The sequence below is a fragment of the Chaetura pelagica genome, unplaced genomic scaffold (genome assembly GCF_000747805.2).
Source record: "Chaetura pelagica isolate M959 unplaced genomic scaffold, ChaPel_1.0 scaffold107, whole genome shotgun sequence".
NCBI lineage: Eukaryota > Metazoa > Chordata > Aves > Apodiformes > Apodidae > Chaetura > Chaetura pelagica.
The window spans coordinates 1,157,051-1,175,630 of NW_009953979.1; the positions used below are offsets into that span (position 1 = coordinate 1,157,051).

The 18,580-nt window shown below is 53.8% G+C and overlaps 1 protein-coding gene across 1 annotated transcript in view; it reads right to left on the bottom strand.

The window, feature by feature from the left end:
- Positions 1 to 2,445: 2,445 nt before the first annotated feature.
- EFR3B (EFR3 homolog B (S. cerevisiae)) overlaps positions 2,446 to 18,580 on the bottom strand; it is a 37,091-nt gene continuing 20,956 nt past the window's right edge. The window contains exons 10-25 of the mRNA XM_010002226.1: positions 15,792 to 15,870; positions 14,283 to 14,418; positions 13,791 to 13,952; positions 12,146 to 12,257; positions 9,845 to 9,896; positions 9,445 to 9,617; positions 8,900 to 8,975; positions 8,384 to 8,545; positions 7,459 to 7,590; positions 7,279 to 7,346; positions 5,870 to 5,997; positions 4,734 to 4,825; positions 4,343 to 4,391; positions 3,921 to 4,027; positions 3,330 to 3,379; positions 2,446 to 2,551 (exon numbers count right to left, since the gene is read on the bottom strand). Of these exons, the coding sequence (XP_010000528.1) occupies positions 2,446 to 2,551; positions 3,330 to 3,379; positions 3,921 to 4,027; positions 4,343 to 4,391; positions 4,734 to 4,825; positions 5,870 to 5,997; positions 7,279 to 7,346; positions 7,459 to 7,590; positions 8,384 to 8,545; positions 8,900 to 8,975; positions 9,445 to 9,617; positions 9,845 to 9,896; positions 12,146 to 12,257; positions 13,791 to 13,952; positions 14,283 to 14,418; positions 15,792 to 15,870 (1,684 nt within the window). The remainder of the gene's footprint in view (positions 2,552 to 3,329; positions 3,380 to 3,920; positions 4,028 to 4,342; positions 4,392 to 4,733; positions 4,826 to 5,869; positions 5,998 to 7,278; positions 7,347 to 7,458; positions 7,591 to 8,383; positions 8,546 to 8,899; positions 8,976 to 9,444; positions 9,618 to 9,844; positions 9,897 to 12,145; positions 12,258 to 13,790; positions 13,953 to 14,282; positions 14,419 to 15,791; positions 15,871 to 18,580) is intronic.

Here is an 18,580-nt window from a genome sequence, read left to right on the forward strand (position 1 = left end):
GGGATCTGTGGCTGGTCCACAGGAATAACCTACATTCCAATCCCCCCCAGAGCAGAGGCCAAGGATATTTTCTGCCTCAAAAAGATGATGGGCACCCTGAGATGTGCAACAAGGGCAAGCAAACCTTGTGGTCATCTCCCCACCTTCCTCGTGGTTATGAAGAGGTTTGGAGGTGGTTTTCCCATGAACAGACACTTGATTTGGGGGTTAATTGCTTTTTCTACTGTGTTTTGTTAAAAAGTTTTAGTGCTTTTCATTAGAACAGCCCTGGGAGCAAAGGCTCCTGCCCCAAGGAGCCTGTTCTTGTGCTCCCACTGCCAACCCCAAAACCTACCCTGGCCAAAACTCAGGCTTCAGGAGGCTTGGGGAGCAAGAAGGGCTTAGTGACAAGGGACAGAGACACACAGGGGCCCTGAGGAGAGGCAGCAGCAGGGGGAGAACCTCGGGCACTGGGCAGGGCTGGCACAGGCAGAGCCCCACTGTGAGTGATCCAGCCCAGGGACCAAAATAAACCCTTGTTTTTCCTGTCCTCTTAAGCAAGATCATTTCCTAAGCTGGGATTACAGCCTGGCCACACAAACAAGCAGTGACCCAGGAGGAATCATGGACTGTATCTGCCACTGAGTGGGGGGGGCAAAGAAGGGATGGTCATATGTAATTAGAGCTTAAAATAACTGCTGGAAGATCTGCAGTGGATAAAACAATCCCATGGGACACGGGCAGAGGCAGGTGGCTGCAGTCCCTGCAGAAGCAGCTCCCATGTCTCCAGCTTTAGACACTTCTTTGTGTGGCAAAGCCAAGAGCAGTGTGCCTGGAGGGGAAGGGGTGATGGGGGTGAGCTCAGGCAGCACCCAGCCAGCTGCCAGTGCCCAGGCTGGTCCCAAGAACAGACAGAGCACCCACACTGAGAGGGGTCTGGGAGCAAGAGAGACCCTGTGAGCAACCAAATACCCTGTGAAGAACCAAACACTCCCTGTGAGTGATCAAATACATGCTGTGAATGACCAAATGCCCCTGTGAACATCTGAATAGCCCTCGTGAATGACAAAATGCCCCTTATGAATGACCAAACAACCCCTTGAACGATCAAATGCCTCCATGAATGACCAAATACCCCCTGTGAATGTCTGAATAACCCCTGTAAACAACCAAATACCCCCATGAACAACAAAATACCACCTGTGAACAGCCAAGTGGCCCCAAGTGACCTCTGTCCCCATCCCTACCCTCTTAACCTCACCATTTGGGCTTGGTAGGACTCAGAATTTTCTATCACAGTTGTCTAAAGCAAAACTCTCCATAGCCTCTTCTCTGCTCCCCTCCAGCCCAAATCCGGTTTGATCCTATTGCCCAAGCAGAGGTAGGATCCATGGCCTGCCAGATGTGGGGTCTGCAGGGTGGACCCTATAGAACATTTCTTATGGCAACTATTTTCTGTGGTGCTGGGTTTGCTTGGTGATTATGGCTAAGTTGATTTAACACTGGACTTGGTCGTGCTAAAAACAACAATATTAAATAAATCTTTTTTGGGGGTGGGAACCCCAAAACTGCAAAAACCCTACCCAACTATATGAAAACAGAGGGTTAATGTGTTAATAATCTCCAGCATGGTGGTTACTCATGCCTTGTGTCCCTGCCTACTGTGGGCACGAGTCCCATATGAGTAGCCTCCACATGACCTGGTTAAGAGGCACAGCTTTCCTGGGGCTTTTCCCCCAAAATGGGTTTTCCCAAACAAACCATCTTTTCAAGTGACCTGGAACCAGCCAGGCTGCTGTGTGACCCTGTGCTGGGATGGGACAATGCCTGTCCTCATGCATCACCAGGCAAGTCCTCCAACTGGGATGAGATGCTCAGAGGAACTAGCCATGTGTTGAGGATATTCCTGGGAAGATGCAAAATCCCTCGAGCAACCTGCCTCAAGCACCAGCTTGGGCAGGCTTTGGTTTTGGGGCTGTCCCAGGCTCCAGCCCACTGCACCCCAGATCCCCTTCCTATCTTTTACAGTCTCCCACCCACCAGCTTCAGCCCTGCCCCTTGCCAAGGGCTCTTGATGTGGCCAACAGACAATTTGGGGAGGGATTTCCCCAGGGAATGGGTTTGCTTTATGGTGGGAAGATGTGTGTGTCCAAAGGGCTTTGTCTGGAGCCAGAGCAACTCCTTTCCCCTTCCCAAAATGTGAAACCAGAGAGGGAGGTCAAGGCAACCACCCACCCCCCTGTGACACTGTTCCCCAAGCCTCCTGCACCACCAGCTGTGGCAAAACGTGGCTGCTGAGGCAGAAAATCACCAGATGAAGCATAGGAGATGAGTTTGTGCTGCCAAGGAGTCTTGGGGTGGCCTTGGTGTCTGTGTCCCCAACCGTCCTGCCTGAGGATGGGCTCCCTGCAGCATCAGCAGTCTCTCCCCAAGAGATCCTTTGGTGCCAGCTGGGCACAGCTGCCCTCAGTACACACACAGGTCCGGGAACTTCATCTCATACACTGGGATGGAGTGGTTTTGAGGTTGGCCATAAGCAGCTGTGATGGTGCCAGAGGGGCTGGGTGGTGGTCTGAAACAAGAAGCAGAGAATCGTTTTGGTTGCAAAAGACCTTAAAGATCCCCAGGTCCAACTGTTAACCCAGCACTGCCAAGGCCACCACTAACCCATGTCCCTCAGCACCACATCTGCATGGCTTTGAAAGCCCTCCAGTGATGTGGACTCCACCGCTGCCCTGGGCAGCCTGGGCCAGGGCCTGACAACCCTTTCAGAGAAAAAATTGTTCTCAATATCCAATCTAAACCTCCCCTGGCACAACTTGAGCTCATTTCCTCTCCTCCTATTAAGCCTTGTTGAACCTCATACAGTTGCCCTCAACCCATGAACCCAGCCTGTCAGGGTCCCTCTGCAGAGCCTCAACGCATTGATGCTGCCTGTTCCATGTCCCTCTGGATCCCTGCTATCCAACTTGGTGTCATCTGCAAACTGGCTGAGGGTGCCCTCAATCTCCTCATCCAGATCATAAAGATATTAAAGAGTGCTGGCCCCAACCCTGAGCCCTGGGTTACACCACTGGTGAGATGGAAGGAGGTGGCTGACAGAGTGGTTTGGTGAGGAATCAAAGCCTGTGACAGAAAATGTGCATTTCTGCTCCATTGCAGGTCTCACCAGTGCCACCACAGCAGAGGAGAACTGAGGCAAACAAACCAGAGGTGTTCTCAGCAACCTTTGTCCCTTCTTGCTATCACAAAGGCCCACTCCCAGCACAGAAGCCTCGTTGATAGGGGACTCACATGGCTCCCATTGTCCCAAAGGCAGCACTGAGTGCTCAGCTCTCAACCCAACTCACCGTATGGTGATCTCGAAGATCTGGTTGAGCTTGCTCTGCAGCAGCGTGGCCTGTAACACAGACACAGGGGCTGCATCAGTGTGGCTGTACCCAGGGAGCACAGAAGTGCCAAGGGGACAAACACCCTGGTCACCAGAGCACAGGGAGGGTGGCATGACAAAATTCAGAGCCACACATTGGAATGAGTCAAGATGAGGACCACAAAGATGATGCAAGGGCTGGAGCAGCTCTGCTCTGGAGACAGGCTGAGAGAGTTGGGGTTGTTCAGCCTGGAGAAGAGAAGGCTCCAGGGAGACCGCAGAGCACCTTTCAGTGCCTGAAGGGGTTAAAGGAAAGCTGGGGAGGGACTTCTGACAAGGGCATGGAGTGATGTGACAAGGGGGAATGGCTTTAAACTGGAAGAGGGGTGATTTAGGTTACACATTAGGAAGAATTTTTTTGCTGTAAGGGTGGTGAGACACTGGCAACACCTGGACATGTTGAAGGCCAGGCTGGATGGGGCTTGGAGCAATCTGGAAGGTGTCTCTGCCCACGGCAGGAGGTTGGCACCTCCAAACCATTCTAGGATTCAGTGCCACAGCCTTGACTCACCCGGGCTCCACAGTGGGCAGCGATCTCCTCAAACGGGGCTTTCTGAAATTTCTCCACCACTTGCCGCCTCCGCTCCCGCTCCTGCTCCTCCACGGCAACACTGTCTACTGAAGCAGACAGGAGATGGCTCTCAGCTGCTCCCAACCCATAGAGACCACCCCATGCCACATCCCCACCTCCCCAGGAGACCACATTGACTTGGACATCTCCAGAAAGCCAAGGAGAAGAGCCCAAGCCCCCACAGAGACAACCCCAGGGCTTGTGAGCACAATGAAGCTGCACGGTGCCCCTGTGACCAGGATGCCATGGGGAGGTGCTGGGGACTTGTCCATCCGTGGTGTGGACAGAGGAACACAGAGGTGACAGTGGCCACCCCACACCAGCCTCCACCTCACCCTACCACAGCCATGAGCCTCCCTTACCTATCGCCTTCTTCAGCGTCTCGTACGTGATCTCCTCCGCTGGTACTCGCTAGAGGAGGGGGGAAAAGCACATGATGCTCAACACACAGCCCAGGACACCATTCTGGGACCACAGCAACCCAAAACCAGCATCCCTGACCCCATTCTTGCACCAAAACACTGTCCTAAAAGATCAGGGATATCTTTCCTGGCAAGTTGTATTTTTAAATGTTTCTTTTTCAGGCTGGACTTGCACCTCCTCAGAGGCTCCCAAGCACACAGGGAAATAAATAGGGAAATATGCACAGAGGGAAAATAATGATTATGTGTGAAGCCAAATGAAGGATTTGAGAGACTTTAGTGCAGGCTGTCAAGATGAGGCAGCCTCAGCAGCTCTGGTGTCAGATGGTACCTGCTCTCGCTCAGGGCTGTTCCTCGACTCCACTTCGACTTGCAGGGAAATGGTCTCGCCAATGCTCTTCCTCTTGGACAAGCGATCTTCATCTGGGGAGGAAGAGAAAGGGCAAAGAGCTAATTACAGCCACGCCGGGGAGAGAGGAGGGAACAGAGGCAGCTCCTGGGCAACACAGCTTTATGTCCAACCCCCAGAGTACCCATTCATCCAAGCCACCCACCCAAATGCACCCAAATGCATAGAATCCCTAACCAGTTTGGGTGGGAAGGGACCTTAAGGTTCATCCAGTCCCAACCCCCCTGCCATGGGCAGGGACACCTCCCACCAGACCAGGTTGCTCCAAGCCCCATTCAATCTGCCCTTCCAACACTTCCAGGGATGGGGCAGGTACAACTGCTCTGGGAAACCTGAGCCAGGGTCTCACCACCCTCACAGCAAAGAATTTCTTCCTCAGATCTCATCTCAATCTCCCCTCTTGCAGCTTGAAACCATTCCCCCTCGTCCCATCACTCCCTGCCCTTGTCAAAAGGCCCTCCCAACTTTCCTAAAACTCATCTAAACCAGCAGAACTGAAGACTGAGACAAGCCCAGTGGGCTTAACAATTCCCTCTCTTCAGCCAGCCACACGTGTGACACCCCCAGGAAATTTCTGGTTCACTTTGTGCGTAAGTTGTCCCAAAGCCAAGACTTCTAAAGGAGGTGAAAAAACAACGGGCCCACGTGCAGGACATAGGAGAGGGCTGGAGCAGCTCTGCTCTGGAGACAGGCTGAGAGAGTTGGGGTTGTTCAGCTTGGAGAAGAGAAGGCTCCAGGGAGACCTTAGAGAAACTTCCAGGACCTGAAGGGGCTACAGGAAAGCTGGGGAGGGACTTTTGACAAGGGCAGGGAGTGATGGGATGAGGGGGAATGGATTCAAGTGGCAAGAGGGCAGATTGAGAGGCTGGATGGGCTTGGAGCAAGCTGGTGTAGTGGGAAGCATCCCTGTCCATGGCAGGGGGTTTGGACTAGATGATCTTTAAAGTCCCTTCCAACCCAAACCAGTCTGGGATGTTATGATCCTATGAACTTCACACCCCCATAATGGTGCAGAGCAAGGGACCAGTTTCTCCAGGATGCTCCAGGGTGGTCCATACCTGTCAGCTGGGGGATGTAGGGTGTGCTGAGCCGGTCTGCGTTGTAACCACTGCCACCCAACACCTCACTGATCTTGCTCTGCCAGAAGAAGACCTCTGGACTCAGGCAGTCGAGGCTCTTGCTCAACCTACGGAGAAAAAAAAATGGAGATGGCAACATCTCTCCTGCTGGAGGAACCATGCCAGCAGGGCTTCCAGTCCTTTCAAGTCAGAAACAGAGGGCTCTCGCATGGCTCACACCAGTAAAAAGCCAGAGCCTCAGAAGGGCTCTCTACCCATCACAAAGGACAAAGATGTGCTCAGGGAGGCTCACCCAAACCTAGGGAATGCCTCAAAAGAACAGTGTCTCAATATGGGACACCTCACCACTACATGTGACCCATGTCAACCATGCCAGCAGGAAGGGCACAGCCCAGCCAGTCTGGGCCCAGGACACTTGGCAGGCATCCTGGAGCTTATGGCATGGCACAGCAGTGGGATGACAAACCAGATCTACCAAGAAGGCCACCAGCATCCTCGCTTGTATCAGCACTAGTGTGGCCAGCAGGACCAGGGCAGGGATCATCCCTCCTTGCTTGGCACTGGTGAAGCTGCACCTCAAATCCTGGGATCAGTTTTGAGCCCCTCATAACAAAAAGGACATTGAGGGACAGGAGCATGTCCAGAGAAGGGCAGCAGAGCTGGGGAAGGGGCTGGAGCACAAGTGTGATGAGGAGAGGCTGAGGGCACTGGGGGCGTTCAGCCTGGAGAAAAGGAGGCTGAGGGGAGGCCTTCTTGCTCTCTGCAGCTGCCTGAAAGGAGGTTGGAGCCAGGGGAAAGTTGGTCTCTTCTGCTAAGGAACAAGCCATTGGAGAAGAGGAAATGTCCTCAAGCTGTACCAGGGGAGGTTTAGATTGGATATTGGCAACCATTTCTTCCTGGCAAGGGTTGTCAGGCCCTGGCCCAGGCTGCCCGGGGCAGGGGTGGAGTCCCCATCCCTGGAGGGATTTCAAAGCCATGTAGCTGTGGTGCTGAGGGATGTGGTTTGTTGGTGGCCTTGGCAGTGCTGGGGTGATGGTTGGACTTGAGCATCTGAAAGGTCTTTTCCAACTAAAATGATTCCATGACTCTATGACCAACCCCATCTGGTGTTAGAAAAGGGGAGGGACCAGCCTGCAGAGCTCATCCTGGCATTTGCCTGCCTGTGAGCACAAGCTGTGGTGGCCACCTCCTTCCCTGGCTACATGCTTCTCAGACTTTAAACAGGCTGAGAACCACTCAATGCCCTTCCCACTGTGCCATCCCCAGATGAGAAAGTAGAAAAGCACAGGCAAGTGAAGGGCTGATAAACTCATAATTGTCCACAATATTAGGGATGTTGACCCTTCAGGACCTGTTAATGGGAAAGAAGGCATCTTTCAGGCTCTTACATGGGTTTCTCCACAAACACATCCTCAGGGAGCAGATAAGGAGCTTCCTTCTGCCGCATCTGGATGACCTGCAGAAGACAAGCAAGGAGCCAAGCTCAAACCCCAGGGATGGCCAGGACAGCCGATGCCAGAGCTGCCACGGACAAGGCTCCAACCCTGTCCCCAGATCCTCCCTCACACCTCATGGATGTGCTGGCAGAAGGTGGGCACGGTGATGAGCTGGCTGATGAGGTTGAGATAAGCTGCACCGAGGGCGAAGAGCGCGCAGCGGTTGTACGGTGCCAAGTTGTCCTCGTTGATCTGGGCAATCTCCTGCAAAAGAGACACAGCCCTGTGAGAAGAGGATGAACAGGGCCCCAGTGTGGTCTCCATCCACCTCGTGGTGTCACCTGCCCTAAAAACACCCCCAGCTTCTGGAGCACGGGTTTGTAGCATTTCAGATGTTGACAAAGCAACTAGGGTTTCACAGAATTCCATACTGGTTTGGGTCTGAAGGTACCTTAAGGATCATCCAGTCCCAACCCTCTGCCATGGGCAGTGATCCCTCCCACTAGACCAGGTTGCTCCAAGCCCCATCCAACCTGCCCTTCAACACTGCCAGGGACGGGCCAGCCACAGCTGCTCTGGGCAACATGGGCCAGGGTCTCACCACCCTCACAGCAAAGAATTTCTTCCAAGGATCTCATCTCTATCTCCCCTCTTGCAGCTTGAAAACAGTCCCCCTCATCCTATCACCCCATGCCCTTGTGAAAAGTCCCTCTCCAGCTTTCCTGTAGCACCTTCAGGTCCTGGAAGGTGGTCTAAGGTCTCCCTGGAGCCTTCTCTTCTCCAGGCTGAGCAACTTCAACTCTATCATCCTGTCTCCAGAGCAGAGCTGCTCCAGCCCTTGCATCATCTTTGTGGCCTTCCTTGGGTTTTTCCCCAGTGTGTTGGTTTCATCCCACTATTGTGGGAGAAGCTGAAAGCAGTTGAGTCACTTGCATCCCCCTTCCCCAGAGACCCCAACTCCAAAACCTTTGTCCCAGAGCCTCCTTCCCATTGCATCCCAGCCCACCCAATTTGTGGCAGTCTGTACCAGGAGCACACCCAGCTCCACCCTGCATACCTGCACTGCCAACACCAGGCGGATGAGGTCCACCACGACCTCCTCATTAGCCAGCTCAATGCTGATGAGCATCAGCATGCTGAAGAGAGCTTCGTAGTGAGCCTGCACGTTGCTCTCCTCCTTGCATATCAAGTAGATGTGCCGGTAGAGCTGCTGGCCGTGCTGTGGGGACATGGAGAGATGTGGTCACCTCCTGAGCATCCCCTGCGAGCAATATTGCCATCAACACAGGGAAAGAAATGCAGTAGGGCCCAGCAAAGGGACCTCCAAACTTCAAAAGCTACTTGATAACTAGCTTTTGGGATACCAGCACACCCTGGGGTACTCATTCCTTGGGGCAAACCATGGATTTAGGAGTCTAGAAAAGGCCCATGCATGAAGCGTTGATGGAGATTGAATCCCACTGGCTTTTCCCAGGGACATCCTCAGGTTTAGAAGCATCATGGTGCTCTGGGAAACTGAGGCACAGTCCTGGTGGTCTGCACAAGGACAGCTTCACCCAGACCCTGACACTACCTTCTTCATGAAGACAGTATCTTGGCGCGAGCATTTGTCCACTTTCAGCTTCAGGACCGAGATGTCGCTGATGGTGCTGCAAGGAAAGGCCAAGGGGAAGGGAACACTCAGATGCTGGAAGGAGGAGGCGAGATTCCCGCACGCCAGGAATGAGCCATCTGGGAGGAACCGAGGGTGGGAAGCTAAATTGGCTTTTAAAACCCATCTGGACAGTTCAGATATTCCAGAGGACTGAGCCAAATCACTACAGGATGTCCAGGCAGTGGCGCTCAGGAACACAAAGGCAAGTTGAGAAAGAAGAGGGCAAATAAAGCGGATTAGCAGGACCTCAGCAAAACCTACGGAAATGGTTCCATCTAGGATTACCCTCACCTTCTTCCAAGGTAAGGCAGCATGGAAAACAGGAGTGCCCAGCACTGCATTAAACCACACCAGAACCAGCACCAGATTTATTCATAACCCTGCCAGTGCTCTCAGCCCAGCAGCTCTCCCTCCCAACTCTGTCCTGCAGGTGCCAGTCTTGCCAGGGAGCCCTCAGGACATACCTGATGGTGGAAAACTTCTGCCGGTTCCCGTGACGATCGATGAAGCTGATGAGGATCTCCAGGACAAAAAGGCGGATCTCGGGGTCCTCCATGAGGGCTGCGGAGAGCAGTCTGTCCAGGAAGGCGCTGGGAAGTGCTGTGAGCATGTTACTGCACTGGAAGCCCACAGAGACCTGCAAGCATTGAAGACACATGGAGACAATGTGACAGTGTCACTTGAGGGGCATTAAAACACACCAAAGTCGAGGGGATGAAAGCACAGAGGACTAAGAAGAACTTAAGAGTTCTTCCTAAACCACTCCAGGGTAGAGGGCCCCTGAGCTCAGCTCTACTGTGCCAGCAGCTGGAACCCCATGGATCTCATGGGAGTTGGATCCTGTGAGGATGGTGATGCTCATACCTGAAGGAGGGACTTCAGGAGCATGATCTGTGTTAGCCTATTCCGGTTCTCCCTGTCATAAAGAGAGGAAAAAAATGGTAAAATCCAAGTGAGAACAACAAGAACCCTCCTTCCATACCCAAAGGATGGAAAAGCCTCAGAAAGGGCAGGACCAGTTTCCCGAGAGTCCCCACCACAAACAGCCATGCTGTAAAGATCTCCAGGAAATGAGGTCCAGACAAAAGAGTCAACAAAAAGGCTGCTCAAGGAATGATGAATATTCAACCCTAGGTCCTGCCATAGGCATCAGGAACAAGGCAGCAATCACATCTCCAGGCAGGACCAAGCTGAGTTCAGGGTGTTGAACCAACCTCTGGACGTCCCCATCCCAGAGTGACTCCCAGGGGATCCCAGGCACTGGATCTGAAGAGGCTCCCCGCTTTTAAGCAGCTGAAAATTGGCAAGATGAAGCCCAAGCCCTCCAGTCCATGGAGGAAGCCCTGCTCCTTGCACCCATCTTGCTTCTTGCAAAGCCACCACGAGCCACTCTTCCATTTCAGCTGTGTGTGTGGGTTTAAGCACAAAAAAAAAGAAAAAAAAAAAAAAGATGAAATCTTGAATTCTCTACTGGCTGTTGATACTCCTTCCTAGCCTGGAGGGGACACAGTGAACTCCCAAGGGATTTCCAGGCGGTTCCATGACATGCTGCCTACCTCTGCCCAGGGTAGGACTGAGTTGTATTGCAAATGGCAACATCCCTGGAAGCCACAAGGATGATCAGAGGGCTGGAGCAGCTCTGCTCTGGAGACAGGCTGAGAGGGTTGGGGTTGTTCTGCCAGGAGAAGAGAAGGCTCTGCAGAGACCTTAGAGTACCTTCCAGGACCTGAAGGGGCTCCAGGAAAGCTGGGGAGGGGCTTTTGACAGGGGCAGGGAGTGATGGGATAAGCGGGAACGGTTTCAAGCTGCAAGAGGGGAGATTGAGATGAGATCTGAGGAAGAAATTCTTTGCTGTGAGGGTGGTGAGACACTGGCCCAGGTTTCCCAAAGTAGTTGTACCTGCCCCATCCCTGGCAGTGTTGAAGGGCAGGTTGGATGGGGCTTGGAGCAACCTGGTGTAGTGGGAGGTGTCCCTGCCGATGGCAGGGGGTTGGGACTAGACAGTCTTTAAGGTCTCTTCCTACCCAAATGAGTCTGGGATTCAAGAAGCAGACCTGTAGGCTGCAGCTCCTCTCCAATCACCTGCTTCACCTGCACCCCCAGGGCAAGCACCAGCCTTCACACAGCATTGGATGAGATGTAAAAACTCACGGAAGAATCTCAGAAGCTGATAAAGAAGCAGTGACAAACAGCCTGGCACCAAGAAGCCACTGTCACCCTGGGGCTACGAGCCTGATTCTGCCCCTGCAGCAAGGCTGAGCAGCACCCAGCACCCAGGGTGTCTCCCACCATGTGAACCAGGATGTAACGCAAGCATCAGGAATTACCCCCCTGCAAGTGAGGAGCAGAGTGTGTCTCCCATCCACTGGCACTGTCTCTCTCCCATTGGAGACAAGTGGGAAGAGCCTGACCGTCCTTTGAAGATAAATATAGCATGAAAATCTGTTTGCTCCTTACCTACGTGTTTCTGCTCTGATACCCTCGCTCCAAATAGCTCTCATGGTCTGTGCCCACACTTCTGAAGCAATTATGTTGTTTGGGTGTTTTCCCTTCCTTCTCTTCCTCCACTGCTGGGTATAAATATCACCTCCTCCCGCTCAGTGTTAATAAAAGCTCAGAGGCAGCATCAGTGGGAGGAGGAAGCCATGCACAGCCAGTCCCACCAAGCCCAACATGAACTTCTCAAGAGCCACGGACAGAATGGCCACCTCGCTGCCCTGAGCCACCTGAAGTCATTCCCCCGACTATAATTTTTAGTTCCTGGCTAGTTTCAGATGATACCCTGCGACTGAGCTCCTGAGAGCTGAATTGCTCAGCAGGTACCTGAAGAAACACCGAGGTCACCTGTAGCACCTGCAAACACCTTTCCCCCTTGATGCTGGGGTGTTGCAAGGGGCCCTCAGCACAACACTTGCAGCACACAGCAAAGCATTTCCAACAGAGCTCGCACGTTGCTCAGCTGCCCTCAGACTTTGATGGAGGCTCTCGATGCTCAGCCTTTCTGGTAATAAGCCCATGTCCCACTCGGTCTCCAAAGGCCACCTCAAGGTGGGTATGGTTTCAGGAACTCCCCAGCACTCAGCTCTGTGTTGAAAGCCTGATACTCCAACACATGGGGTAGTTTCAGGGGGGAGGATGAAGACAGAAGAAGGCATCGGTTCTCACCCAGCTTTGCCGGCCTCGATAGGCTGCTGCGAGGAGGGGAGTGGCACCTTGTTCATGATGAAAACCATCACCTCAGACTGCTGGTAGGTGGGCAGCGTGCTGGCGAAGGACCCTGTGGGGACAAGAGCAAGCTGGTGGCATGCAAGGTGCAACCCACCACCCCCAGAAGCACCCAGGACCATGGGGTGTGTCCACTTGCTCTGCTGCAAGCTGGCTACTGGACCACCATGGGGTCCAGTCTGCCTGGATCCAGGATACACAGGCAGCTTTACCTTCAGGTGATCAGTGGTGGCCCTGGCAGTACTGAACTAACTGTTGGCCTTGATCTTAAAGGTCTTTTCCAACGCAAACAGTCGGTCTTTTCCAAACAAGAAAGCCCCTTTGACAAGGGCACGGAGTGATTCCCGTTACAAGGGATAATGGTTTTAAACTGGAACGGGGGAGATTTGAGCTAGACATTAGGATGAAATTTTTCACCATAAGGCTGGTGAGACCCTGGTTCAGGTTGCCCAGAGCAGCTGTGGCTGCCCCATCCCTGGCAGTGTTGAAGGCCAGGTTGATGGGGCTTGGAGCAACCTGGTCTAGTGGGAGGTGTCCCTACCCATGGCAGGTCCCTGCCAGTCTAAACCAGTCTGGGATTTGATGATTCTATGATTCAAGATGCATAAAATCACCTCCCAGTGGGGCAGCACCAGGTGCAGGCTGGGTGAGTCTGAGAGATGCAAATTTTTGCCTCTACCTCTTCTTTTCTGGGGGCTGGTCTATCCCCATCCTCAGGCAGATGCCTGCCCACTTTCCCTCATCTCCTTCCCTTCCTCAGCACCTCCTACCCAAGAAGAAAGAAGGACTCTGCCTGTGCACAGCAGCTTAGCCTGGGATGGCCAAGGTTGCAATGCCATCTGCTGATAACCCACAAGAGAAAAGATTAATCTCATTTCCCATCATTGCTTTTAGGACAAAGGTTGATTAAATTTCATCCGGGATAATCCCGCAGATGCACAAGGCAGAAACCCACTGCAAAGGGTCACCCACCAGCAAAGGCCATCCCTGCTCTGAGTGCTGCAGGACATCCCCAGTAATGTGAGTAGCAGGACACAGGAGGGGATTGTCCCCCTCTGCTCCACTCTGGTGAGACCCCCCTGCAGTGCTGGGGTCCCCAACACAAGGAGGACATGGAGCTGTTGGAGTGAGTCCAGAGGAGGCCACTGAGATTATGTGAGGGCTGGATAAGCTCTGTTCTGGAGACAGGCTGAGAGAGTTAGTATTGTTCAGCCTGGAGAAGAGAAGGCTCCAGGGAGATCTGAGAGCACCTTCCAGGACCTGAAGGGGCTACAGGAAAACTGGGGAGGGACTTTTGACAAGGCCATGTAGTGATGGGATGGGGGGGAATGGTTTCAAGGTGCAAAAGTGGAGATTTAGATGAGATCTGAGGCAGAAATTCTTTGCTGTGAGGGTGGTGAGACACTGGCCCAGGTTGCCCAGAGCAGCTGTGGCTGCCCCATCCCTGGCAGTGTTGAAGGGCAGGTTGGATGGGACTTGGAGCAACCTGGTCTAGTGGGGGGTGTCCCCCCAGGGGCAGGGGGTTGGAATTGGACAGTCTTCCACCCAAACCAGTCTGGGATTCCATGATTCTGTGACATCTCACCTATGGTTTTGATGACAGCTTCCTGGAACATCCTCTCCTCGTGCTCCTTGATAATCTTGGTGCTGATGCCGGTGCCGCAGTCGTAGCTCCCGGTCAGGGCGTAGTCAATGCTGAGCCGCAGCTGCCTCAGCAGGGTGTTGAACACCTCCAGCACCGTGGGGCCTGGGGGGTGAGAGGGCAGAGATGGTGGAGCCTCACTGCAGGACGGTGGCAGTTCTACCCGTGGAGCTGGAGGCTGTAGTTTCCCCCAGGTCCCTGGGGTTACTACCTCCCACCACCGGACACAGGGACTTTTAACCCCCAGCAGCTTCCCCCGGAGTGATGGCACAAGGGGGGAACAGTTTCAAGCTGCAAAATGGGAGACTGAGATGAGATCTTCAGAAGAAATTCTTTGCTGTGAGGGTGGTGAGACACCAGCCCAGGCCAAACCTCCAGCACCTCTCCCACCACTACCGAAGGGATGGGATGGAGAGGACACACCGATCCACCTACCAACGGATCCAGAGGCTGCGATCACAGCTGCCTCAGACAGGACCTCCACGATGCCCGCACGCACGGTGGCTGCACTCTTGCTGTTGGCATCCAGGTGCCCCAGGAGCTGCTGGATCACAAGATGGGAATGCTGCGGCTGGAAAGAGAACAGTAGGATCAGTACGAGTGCTGGACACAAGAAGAGACAACCTGTGCACCCACACAGCTACTGGGGACGAATCCTGCACCCGCACCCAGAGTCCCCGTCTGTTTCTGAGACAGCTCCAGATGCAAAATAAGAGTAGGCACCTGGATGAAGCCTGTACTACATGACTGAGCAAAAGCTTGGAGCAATTTCTCCGGGAATAATGATCTAAAAGCTGTACAGATCTGAGGAAATGGTGACAATTAATCCAGGGGATTTCAGGGAGAAGGGATTTGATTTTTGCCAGGGTTTTCCAAACACTTCTATACTTCAAAGTGGTCCTGCTGAGTTATTGTGCCCTTACACTGCCAATATGCATTAATGGGATTTTATACAATGTAGTAATGCTGTAAAGGGTTTTAGGCAGTTTACAGGATTAAAAAGAAGAAGTGAGAGTGGGGGTGGATATCTGCTTCTCAATGGAAGAGTTCTCCAAGCAAAGCTGTGACTTGGCTGAGCCCAAAAGTGAACAGAACTCCGAAAGGGAAGTGGGGCAGCAGGTCTGAGACAGCCCCAGCAGAGTAGGAGCAGAGTAGGAAGGCAGCACCATGCCCATGGACAAAGAGTTTCTTTGAGATCCATATGAAAATGGAAAGTATGGACCTTTTGCCATCACTGCACTTCCACAGCCCCCAGTGAGAAGGGAATCATAGAATCATGGAATGGTTTGGGTTGGAAGGAACCTTAAAGATCATCTAGTTCCAACCCCCCTGCCATGGGCAGGGACACCTCCCACAAGACCAGGTTGCTCCAAACCCCATCCAACCTGACCTTCAACACTGCCAGGGATGAGACAGCCACAGCTTCCCTAGGAGAGCCTGGCAGGGTTTGTCTCTGAGCATCCCTGCATCTGAGGAGGGGGATGCTGGGCTGCACGTGCCTTTGCAATGCCTGGTTTGCCCAGGAGACCTGTCATCGTCTCCTTTCCCACAGGGACAAGGAGCTTGCATTGATTTACAGCGATCTGGAAAGAGGCAGCTTTCCATCAGAGCCCATCTGCTTCCTTTGGAGCATCCCCCAACGTGCTGCCAGCCTGTCTGATTCAGCAGGGCTTGGTTCTTCACTGAGAGAGCACGAATCACTCCCAAGACTGGGATAAAAACTCCACGAGCTGCATCCTAAGCCACACAGGGCTGGCCCAGAGCCATGTCCCTGGCCCATGCTGCCATACACCTGGACCTTGCCCATCTCCAGCCTGTTTTGGGACACATTTGGTGGACATGCTCATGGCCAGGACACAGAGATGCCATGGATGCTGGCACTTCCTAGCCATGCACGTGTGTCCCTAACCTGTGCCACCCATCATAGTCCCACCGGGTCCCCACCTGGATTGAGTACATGATGATCCTGAAGCAGCAAGTGGCAAAGATCTTGGGCTCCCAGAGCGAGTGGTTATCCAGATGGCTGGGGAAGAGATGGAAAGGGAGGAGAAAGTAACTGTTAGTGCCCCAAACCCTGCAGGGGTGCCAAGCAGCACCAAGTACCAGAGACAGGAAGAAGCAGCGGGAAGCAAACACTGCAGGCGAAGGCAGGAATCACGGAATCATGGAATTCTATGAGTTGCAAGGGACCTCTAGAGACCATCTAGTCCAATTGCCCCACTAAAGCAGGATCCTCTAGAGCACATTACTCAGGGCTGTATCCAGGCAGGTCTTTAATATCTCCAGAGACGGGGACTCCACAAGCTCCTTGAGCAGCCTGTCCCAGTGCTCTGTCACCATCACCCTAAATAAGATTTTCCTCATATTTAAATGGAACTTCCCATGTTCCAGCTTGTGCACGTTGCCCCTTGTCCTGTCATTGGGAACTACTGAAAAGAGTCTGGCTCCATCCTCCTTGCACCCACCCTGTAGATACTTAAAGGCATTAATAAGGTCCCCCCTCAGCCTTCTCTTCTCTAGGTTAAAAGGTCCCACTTCTCTCAGCCTTTCCTCATACAGGAGATGCTCCAATCCCCCAGTCATCTTTGTTGCCCTCAGCTGGACTCTCTCTAGTAGTTCCCTGGCTCTTGAACTAGAGAGCCCAGAACTGGACGCAGTATAGAGGACACAAAGTCCTCTCTGAGGTGACTTTTCTCAGAGATACGTATCTATCCCCGCAGAATCACAGAATCAAACTACTTAGAAAAGACCTTTAGGGTCATCAGGTCCAACCTGATGCACTGCCAAGCACTCCCCAGCACTGCCAAGGCCACCACTAAACCACGTCCCTCAGCACCACAGCTACACGGCTTTGAAATCCCTCCAGGGATGGGGACTCCACCACTGCCCTGGGCAGCCTGGGCTGGTGTTTGACAGCCCTTTCCATGAAGAAATTGTTCCCAATATCCAATCTAAACCTCCCCTGGCACAGCTTGAGGCCCTTTCCTCTTCCCCTATGGCTTGTTCCTTAGGAGAAGAGACCAACCCCCCCCAGTTCCAACCTCCTTTCAGGCAGCTGCAGAGAGCAAGAAGGTCTCCCCTCAGCCTCCTTTTCTCCAGGCTGAACACCCCCAGTTCCCTCAGCTGCTCCTCATCACACTTGTGCTCCAGACCCTTCCCCAGCTCCACTGCCCTTCTCTTAACACACTCCCGCCCCTCCATGTCCTTCTTGTTGTGAGGGGCCCAAAACTCAGCCCAGGATTTGAGGTACCATCTCACCAGCGCCCAGCACAGGGGGACGACCACCTGCCACCTTCCTCAATGCATCCAAAAAACGAGAGCTCAGCCCACAAACCAGCCAGCCCCCCCCTCCAGTGCCACGCTGAGAGGTGTCTGTGCTCTCCCCCCAGCCCTGCCTTGCTCCTCCGTGCCTCAGTTTCCCTGGCGCCAGCAACCCAGGGGCTGGTGACTCACATGAGGACGGGCTTGATGGCGTTCTTGATGTTCCCGTAGGCCGCCCGGCCCAGCAGTTCCCGCAGGCACCTCTCTGCCAGCTCCGTGGGGCTCTCCTTCTCCTTCTCGGCTTGCAGCGGGGAGGGGGAGCGGCTGTGAACGCAGAGGAGGGCGATGAGAGCAGCGCGGAGCCTGTGCAGCCGCGGGCAGGCGGGGGGAGAGCAGCAGAGCCCCAGCCACGGCGGTGCCGGTCACTTCTCTCAGCCTTTCCTCATACAGGAGATGCTCCAATCCCCCAGTCATCTTTGTTGCCCTCAGCTGGACTCTCTCTAGTAGTTCCCTGGCTCTTGAACTAGAGAGCCCAGAACTGGACGCAGTATAGAGGACACAAAGTCCTCTCTGAGGTGACTTTTCTCAGAGATATGTATCTATCCCCGCAGAATCACAGAATCAAACTACTTAGAAAAGACCTTTAGGGTCATCAGGTCCAACCTGATGCACTGCCAAGCACTCCCCAGCACTGCCAAGGCCACCACTAAACCACGTCCCTCAGCACCACAGCTACACGGCTTTGAAATCCCTCCAGGGATGGGGACTCCACCACTGCCCTGGGCAGCCTGGGCTGGTGTTTGACAGCCCTTTCCATGAAGAAATTGTTCCCAATATCCAATCTAAACCTCCCCTGGCACAGCTTGAGGCCCTTTCCTCTTCCCCTATGGCTTGTTCCTTAGGAGAAGAGACCAACCCCCCCCAGTTCCAACCTCCTTTCAGGCAGCTGCAGAGAGCAAGAAGGTCTCCCCTCAGCCTCCTTTTCTCCAGGCTGAACACCCCCAGTTCCCTCAGCTGCTCCTCATCACACTTGTGCTCCAGACCCTTCCCCAGCTCCACTGCCCTTCTCTTAACACACTCCCGCCCCTCCATGTCCTTCTTGTTGTGAGGGGCCCAAAACTCAGCCCAGGATTTGAGGTACCATCTCACCAGCGCCCAGCACAGGGGGACGACCACCTGCCACCTTCCTCAATGCATCCAAAAAACGAGAGCTCAGCCCACAAACCAGCCCCCACCTCCAGTGCCACGCTGAGAGGTGTCCGTGCTCTCCCCCCAGCCCTGCCTTGCTCCTCCGTGCCTCAGTTTCCCTGGCGCCAGCAACCCAGAGGCTGGTGACTCACATGAGGACGGGCTTGATGGCGTTCTTGATGTTCCCGTAGGCCGCCCGGCCCAGCAGTTCCCGCAGGCACCTCTCTGCCAGCTCCGTGGGGCTCTCCTTCTCCTTCTCGGCTTGCAGCGGGGGGGGGGAGGGG